The sequence below is a fragment of the Epinephelus moara genome, chromosome 3 (genome assembly GCF_006386435.1).
Source record: "Epinephelus moara isolate mb chromosome 3, YSFRI_EMoa_1.0, whole genome shotgun sequence".
In the NCBI taxonomy this organism is placed as follows: domain Eukaryota; kingdom Metazoa; phylum Chordata; class Actinopteri; order Perciformes; family Serranidae; genus Epinephelus; species Epinephelus moara.
In genome coordinates, this window is record NC_065508.1 from 255,538 (window position 1) to 264,109 (window position 8,572).

The window sequence follows — 8,572 nt, forward strand, 5'->3', positions numbered from 1 at the left end:
TTCAAGGTCCTCTGTGTGCTGAACGTTGATGAGCTGCGTTCATGAACCTGACTCATTGCTCATTTATATCAATCCCATAATGCACTGCTCTGCACGTCATCAGTGATGAAATAATCAGCGGACCAATATTAACTGATCATTAATCATCTGCTGTGTTCATATGAACTGATTTCTGTTGTTGATGACGTTGATTTCTGATTGAATTATAACTCAGAGGATTCAGCATGTCGTCGTCTCAAAAACAAATGTCCGATACTTATTTATATTTATATTTGCGTTTCATGTTTTTACTGAGGATGAATTCACCTGAATGAACACATGAAACTCACCTTCAACTCCACTTCCTGTTTACCTGACCTTAACATGGCTGATAACATGAAACTTGGGCTGCAGTCGGAAAGTCCCTCCTATCGTCTATTCCTAATCACTATTCCTTGACCTCGGTGGGAAACGTCACGAGGTCAAGGAAAGATGAGTAGGAAAATTCATAAGGACTTAGGAAAAGAGAACCGCGGAGCTGAGAAAATCTGACCGCACTTACGCTGGGCTACGTCATCATGCGATGGCGGATGTTATTGACGTGGGTCTGCTGTGGTGAAACTACAATGTTCTGAAGATGGACTACAAAATGCACACGATGAGAACATATGGGGCGAACGTTCTCATCGTGTTGATTCATGCAGGATATATAAACGTGGACAACACGGTGAAAGATATTGTTTAATTACTAAGGTCGGAATTGAAATAAAAAAAGGAATATAGGCTGCCAGCCACAAACTTCTTCAAATGGGCAGCTGGAGGCGAAATGAGACCACAACCAGTAATTAACTTGTGTTTGGCCTTTATTGTTAAATCAATATTATGTGCCCCTACTGCACTGATAGACAGATAAATAATAAATAATGATAATATTAATAATAAAAGGGACGCTGCTGTGCCTCGTGCGTAAATGCGCACAGCGTCTCTCTTTATGGGGAAACGCGCTTATTGTTTCTGCTGCGGGGAGGGGGTGCTCGCTGCAGGTATTTAATAACCTCAGGCAGATATCTTTTAACGTTACAGTCTTTCGTATTTTTTAGAGCAGGTCTAGATAATACTCCTGAATCTATCTATCTATCTATCTATCTATCTATCCATCCATCTATCATCCATCCATCTGTCCGTCTGTCCGTCCGTCCATCCATCCATCTATCTATCTAGGCCATAAGCATAGCCGATGCCAATGTGTTGAGATGCAGTGGGGGCAGATAACAGATGCAGTAGGGGCAGATATCAGATGCAGTAGGGGCAGATAATATAGATATAACAATAAAGTCGAAAAACAAGTAGGATTCTGGTTTTGGTTTAATTTCTATATCAATTAGCCATTTGAAGACGAAAACGGGAAAAGCATGTGGATTTCCGTTTTTTGTCATTCACACGAAAATCCGAAAATTAAAATGATGCATTGTATATTTGTATATTTGTTTATCCTGTTATAAAACAAGTTAAACAAAGCTGTGGACGGAGGGTAGCCTACACCAATAGTACTGAAACGTTCATAGTTCGCATCTAAGTTTAACATAATGTTGAAAGTTGAAAAAATATATATGAACAAGTTATGGCATGAGATGTATAATGCTTCATAAACAGCAGTAACTTAGATGGTGATCTCCTTCCTTTCTCGGTCATGTTGATCTTTTTCTTTCCTAACCATTTGAGTTTGTGAATGGTGCATAAATATTGCCACCGCAATGACTTGTGGGATGGAATTATCTCCTTTCCTATCACTTAGGAAGGTCTGATGTATCCTATGCTAAAGGAGATCTGAAAGGAAGCATTGAACCTCCTTTCCTTAATGTTTAGAGAATTTGAACGGCTCTTATCATGGTGGCCACTGAAATACTTCCGGGTCATTTCACTCAGCTAGGAACTTTCCTAAGCAAAAAAGACTTTCCGACCACAGCCTAAGAATGGACCGTGACCTTTGACCTCTGAGGCTCATTACACCCTCCCAGGATTTACCCAGCACCTACTTTCAGGATATAGTCTGAACCTGATCAAATAGATGATTCAGTATTTAGCTGATACCTGAGTACATATAATACTTCACCTAATGCAGTAGGCCTTCTTAAACCTGATTATGTATTCTCCATAAATTACTCTGTTCCTGCTGTATTATTTCAGTTATTACTCTGTACCTGCTGTATTATTTCAGTTATTACTCTGTACCTGCTATATTATTTCAGTAATTACTCTGTACCTGCTGTATTATTTCAGTTGTTACTCTGTACCCAGCTGATATTTTCCCACTCTGGTTACAGAGTTGTTTTTACCTGAAGTCTGAGTCACATGTTTAATGTAATCTGATTACTGTTTCAATCTCATTGAAGCCACTGGTTCGTTAAATTAAATTTCAGTGGACTTTTGAACAGGTCTGATGATGTAATCTGGTTATTGATTATTATAATTATTGATCACTGATGACACCCCAGGTAAAAACAGCTCTGGTGACCCGTTTACCAAACATCTGTTTGCAGGTGAGAAAATCTGAGTGAGTTCTGCCGCAGGAGCGCCGCTGAGCGAGGCACCGGCGTGACCGCTCAAGTAACAGCACCACAGAAGAAGAATGACGACGATTCAAAGATTCAAAGTTTGACAGTTTTTTAATAGAATTTAAAACATGAGAGAAAAAAAAACAGACACAGGTGAGACTCAGGTGAGTTCAGCTCACGATCTCTGATCTGCAAACAGACGGGAAACTGAGTCCCACAGCACAGAGGGAAAATCCACCTTCGTCACCAGCATCAGCATCAGCATCATCATCATCGTCAGAGAGCAGAGCAGCCGTCCTGTCCAACAGTCAGTGTGTCCTACCTGTCCTACCTGTCCGTCTGTCAGTCTAATGGTGATCCACTGAGGCCCTGGGGTCAAACACACAGCGATCAATACGTCTGATCACTGATCAGTCTGATCAATCAGACATCAACAGCTGGGTCACACACTGATGACATCATCAGCACAGGATTACGGGGACCCATGATTACAGAAGCTGTAATAGTTGCTGTGTTTGTACCAATCAGAACAGATGGAGCTGGTCACATGATCAGGCTCTGACTCAGCTCTGGACCCTGATCTGGACCCCGGGCCTCAGTTAGAACAACACTTTGTGTTTCACAGTTTTTTACTTTCAGTCTGTGGATGTCCCTCAGCAGAACCCGCAGAAACCATGACAACCAGCACAAAAGGAAGTGACATGTCAGAGCGCCACAGCGTTTCACCTCACCACCAGCAGACAAACATAATTAACAGAAACCAATCAGAACTCATCGATCAATCACTGCAGCTGGATGTGACCACTGTTAGCTTAGCCAATGTTAGCTTAGCTTTACCATCTGGATCTTAATTAGTGTTTACTTTGAAATTATAGGTTCATCTTTGATGATGTAAATGTGTGATATCATCCTGCTGATGCTTTCAGCCAATCACACTGGACGTTTAGGATTTCCTTTTAACAGACATCCTGCTTCCTACATTACCCATAATGCAACTGGACAGTGTCTTTCATAGAGCCTCTGTGCCTGGCAAACAGACTGATGACATCACCATGACATCATCAGGTTAGTTAGCAAACAGACAGCACTGTGAAGGCGAGGAGAGGGGAAACGCTGCTGCTGACTGACACCTGCCTGAAACTGAGGACCTCTGTGAAGACCTGGGGAGGTGACCACAGAGGTAGGCCCCGCCCACGCGGACAGGTTATTCAGAGGCCCCGCCCCCTCCTCTACAAAAGGGAAGACCAGAACAGGAAACAGAAACGTTAGGACCGTCCATTTGTTTTCGTCCGTCTCAGACAGACAGACAGGTATCAGTCTGAGGAGAGGGGGGAAGGCTCCTCCCACTTCCTTATATGGGCGGGGCAGGAAGGGAGGTGTTGGCAGCAGTAGCTGATGCTACGTCTCAAACTGTGTGAGCAGCGCCCGGACTTCAGGTGTCAGCTGTTTCGCTGCGCTGGCAGCCTCGGCAATGGCACGACGGTACGGCCCCTTCCTCTTCCTGTCAAAGCGTGACTGGAAGGTCTCCAGGAAGGGCGACAGCTGAGTGAGCGGCAGGAAGGAGGTAGTGGGGGAGCCAAACCAGGAGACACGCGCCTCCTGCCGCACCGCCAGCCCTGTGTCGCCGCGCCGTGACACCGTTATGCCGAGCACGCGCGCCGGCCACCAGGGGAAGCCGTAGATCTTTGCCCAGACGATGTCGCCGACGCACACCATCCGACCATCGGGGAGCGAACATTTGGACACCAACTTGGAGAAGACAGAGGAGGACGACGAAGATGAGGAGGAGGAGGAGGATGTGGAGGACTTACGACGCCTCTTCAGTTCACCTTCCTCCTCCTCTCCGCCGCCAGCCTGCGTCTCCTCGCCATCAGCTCTGGGGGGAGGGGCGGTAGGAGAGGAAGAGGAGGGACACAGAGGCCCTAACGAGGAGGAGGTAGGGGGGGCGGGAGCGGAGGGAGAGGGAGAGGAGGAAGGTGGGTCTCCTGGAGGGGGGAGGTCAAAGGTCTCTGTGAAACTGCATTCTGAGTGGGAGGAGTCTGAGGAGGAGGAGCAGGGGGGAGGAGCCTCCACTACCTGCACATCATCTCTTCCCTGTCCCTGCTCCGCCCCCTCCTCCACAGAAGGGCTGACCTCCTGCATGTCCATGGCAACACTGGCTGCACAGGAGGGGGGAGTCGGAGGAGGAGATGTGGTCGAGGGAGGGGGCGGCTCTACGGGCGGGGCTGAGTTCACTGTTGGGGCAGGGCTTAACAATGGTTTGGGAGGCGATAAGCGAGCACTCTGTTTGGGCGGGGATGAGGAGGAGGAGGGTGCCTGGCTGTCGTCGGTACGATACCTTTGGGGTTTGAGGCGCATTCTGGGCGGAAGCACCGTGTGAGGACTCGAGCTGACGGCGGTGCCGCTGAGGTGCTGCAGGCGGCGAGTGAAGTGCACCTTCTGGTTGTGGTTCTGCAGGGCGGCGGCTCGGGTCATGGCCTTGGTGCGTTCCTGGTTTTGACCCTGGTTCTGGTTCTGGTCTTTGGGCCGGGGATGTGGCGGTGGTGGCTGGGAGCTCCTCGCCAGCTTCTTGAGAACCTGCCGTGCTTTGGACCGATCGCCAGTGGAACCTTTGGCCAGAACCTTCTTAGAGTTCAGATTCAGACACATGCGACTGGACGAGGATGACGAAGGTGAAGATGAAGCCACGCCCCTCAGGACACGGCGAGAGGAAGATGATGATGAAGATGACACACGTATCCCTGATGATGAGCGTCTGTCAGCAGCAGTACGCCCTCCCTTGTCATCACTTCTAAGCCGTTTGACCTCCGAGGAGATTGGCCCCTCGGCTGTTCGCCGCCGCCGTGACACCTCCTCACTCCTCAGATCCACTGTGCCCCGCCTCGAATCCCTGTGCCCACCTGATGCCACCACACTTTTGCATTTGTCGCACAGCACCTGGCGGGGGCGGAGCTTGATGGCGTTCATGATGGAGGTTGGCTCCTCGCAGCGGTAGCGCCGCTTTGGCCGTTTGATCTTGCGTGGCAGTGGCTGAGGTAAGGCCTGGTTGTAGGTGTCCCTGATGAAGAGAGGAGGGGGGTACGGCGCCCCCTCCTGGAACAGTGGTGGCAGTTTGGAGGTCCAGGAGAGAGGATGGGGAGAAGACGGGGACGTGGGGCTAACAATGACCTCTTCCTGTTTGGTGGATGGGTCAGCGTTTTTCAAGGGGGGCGGCTGCACAGACATCTGTGGTCGACTCCCGTCGTCCCGTCTGGGAAACACCGTGATGGGGATACCATACGGTCCAAACCTGAACACAGAGAGAGGATGAGAACCTTAGAGTCTCAATATTCGCCGTAACAACCTCAGATCTCACCTGAAAACTCAAAGTCTCGTCTGAACTCAAAAAATCTCGTCTGAACCCTCAAAGTCTCGTCTGAACTCTCAAGGTCTCGCTGAACTCAAAGTCTCATGTGAACCCTCAAAGTCTCATGTGAACCCTCAAAGTCTCGTCTGAACCCACAAAGTCTCGTCTGAACACTAAAGTCTCGTCTGAACACTAAAGTCTCGACTGAACCCTCTAAGTCTCGTCTGAACACTAAAGTCTCGTCTGAACACTAAAGTCTCGTCTGAACTCAAAAAGTCTCGTCTGAACTCTCAAGGTCTCGCTGAACTCAAAGTCTCATGTGAACCCTCAAAGTCTAGTCTAAACTCAAAAAGTATCGTCTGAACTCCAAGTCTCGTCTGAACTCCAAGTCTCGTCTGAACTCCAAGTCTCGTCTGAACTCTCCAAGTCTCGTCTGAACTCAAAGTCTCATCTGAACTCACAAAGTCTCGTCTGAACTCACAAAGTCTCTTCTGAACACACGAAGTCTCGTCTGAACTCAAAGTTTCATCTGAACTCAAAGTTTCATCTGAACTCCAAGTCTCGTCTGAACTCAAAGTTTCATCTGAACTCAAAGTCTCGTCTGAACTCTCCAAGTCTCATCTGAACTCACAAAGTCTCATCTGAACTCACAAAGTCTCGTCTGAACTCTCCAAGTCTCGTCTGAACTCAAAGTCTCATCTGAACTCACAGTCTCGTCTGAACTCACAAAGTCTCGTCTGAACACACGAAGTCTCGTCTGAACTCAAAGTTTCATCTGAACTCAAAGTTTCATCTGAACTCCAAGTCTCGTCTGAACTCTCCAAGTCTTCTCTGAACTCAAAGTCTCATCTGAACTCACAAAGTCTCGTTTGAACTCACAAAGTCTTGTCTGAGCACTAAAGTCTCGTCTGAACTTACAAAGTCTTGTCTGAACTCAGTTTCAAAGACTCTGAACTTGTTTTTTTTTTCAAATGTTTCAAAGACGCCTGAAAACAAACACATTTGATGATCGTTCTTGTGACTAAAAACATCCTGTTAAAATAATTTCTTGTTGATGCGTTTAAAGACGTCTTTTGAAACTGAATGCCCTGTTTTTGTGTGTGTGTCATTTAGTTTTGTTTGTTTGTTGATTTTCTCTGACGTCATAAAACAATATGGATTCTGATGTTTAGTAACAGGTGATATGTGACACATAAAGTCCAGTTCAGACCAAAGATTGGTGACGAGACAAAACCGCTTCAGAACGTTACAGAGAAAAGTGTCAGCGGTGTCACCTGACACTCAGCTGGTCAAATGGCCGGCGGCTGGTTTTAGCCGTGCCCTCTGTTTCTGTCGTCACGGTGTGCCAGTGTTGGATGGTGGGTCGCTGCTGCTGCTCGTTGTATGTGCTTATGCCCCACTCACACACACATTTTTATTGACTGATGAATTGGCACTGGTTATTTATATTATTATTACTGTGGCGTTTATGCACTTCTGTTTCGTCGTGTAAACAAAGGACGCCACTCTCAGCTGCGTGCACCACATCAGACAAGAGACGTCACCACTTCTGTTGTCTTCCTAGGTTCTTTACTGGAGGTAACGTACAACAAAGCGATTAGTGAAACGTTCGCTGCTCGTCTCCGCCGCTCAGACAATGCCTTGTTTAGTTTCTGCAGTGAAATGAGGAGACAAATTGTTTACTTCTTATTTCAACATCACTCCTCATCCACTGCGGCGTGTTCCACAGGAAACACTAAGTGAGCTTTAAGCTCCATATTAACAAACACATCACACTCAGTGATGACGCTCCGCCCAAAGGAAGTGTGCCCACATCATGACTTTTATCCACATCAACACACACGTGGAATAATGCCGACATCTGCGGTGTGTAGACCTCAGTGTGGGTTCATCACAGTAAAACAACGATGAATCAACGACAGCATGGCGGAGTCTGAACATTCGTCAGAGTAAACACAAACAAACATCTGTTGGTGTGCAAAAAAAATTCCTCACAAATATTCAGATTAATGTTTCAGTCCAGTTTGAACAAAACTGCTTCTGTCTCTGAACGATCACCCTGATCAATAACATACTGTCTCTGAGTTATATTGATTAGCACTGTTTATTATTGTTTATTATTGTGTGCTCTGGTGTATGAACTGAATTGTTGTACTGACTGTTGTCACTGTGATGAGGAAAAATTGCTGTAAATAGAAAAGGACATCCTGCTGCTGCTGTCACTGTTTGACCAACACATTCATTAATCAGGCATCAAAAATATTGTTATAAAAAAGATTCAATAAATAGGGATCAATAATAATGTTATAAAAAAGATTAATTAATCAGGGATCAATAGTAATGTTATATAAAAGATTCATTAATCGGGATCAATAATAAAAAGATTAATTATAGGGATAGTGCACCCAAAAATTAAAATTCAGCCATTATCTACTCACCCATATGCCGATGGAGGCCCTGGTGAAGTTTTAGAGTCCTCACATCCCTTGCGGAGATCAGCGAGTGCAGCGGCTAGCACACCTAATGGCAGACGGCGCCCCAGACTAACGTCCAAGAACACAAAATTGAATCCACAAAGTATCTCCATACTGCTCATCCGTAGTGATCCAAGTGTGCTGCAGCCGCGACATAAAAAGTTGTTTGGAAAAACGTCATATGAACTCTGTTTTTATCCTCACTGTAGCCTGTAGCT

General features: G+C 46.5%; 1 protein-coding gene across 1 annotated transcript in view; it reads right to left on the reverse strand.

Annotated features, from left to right (window-relative positions):
* Nucleotides 1-2,626: 2,626 nt before the first annotated feature.
* pwwp2a (PWWP domain containing 2A) overlaps nt 2,627-8,572 on the reverse strand; it is a 10,617-nt gene continuing 4,671 nt past the window's right edge. Inside the window, exon 2 of the mRNA XM_050041142.1 lies at nt 2,627-5,823. Coding sequence (XP_049897099.1) covers nt 3,933-5,823 — 1,891 coding nt within the window. The 3' untranslated portion in view covers nt 2,627-3,932. The remainder of the gene's footprint in view (nt 5,824-8,572) is intronic.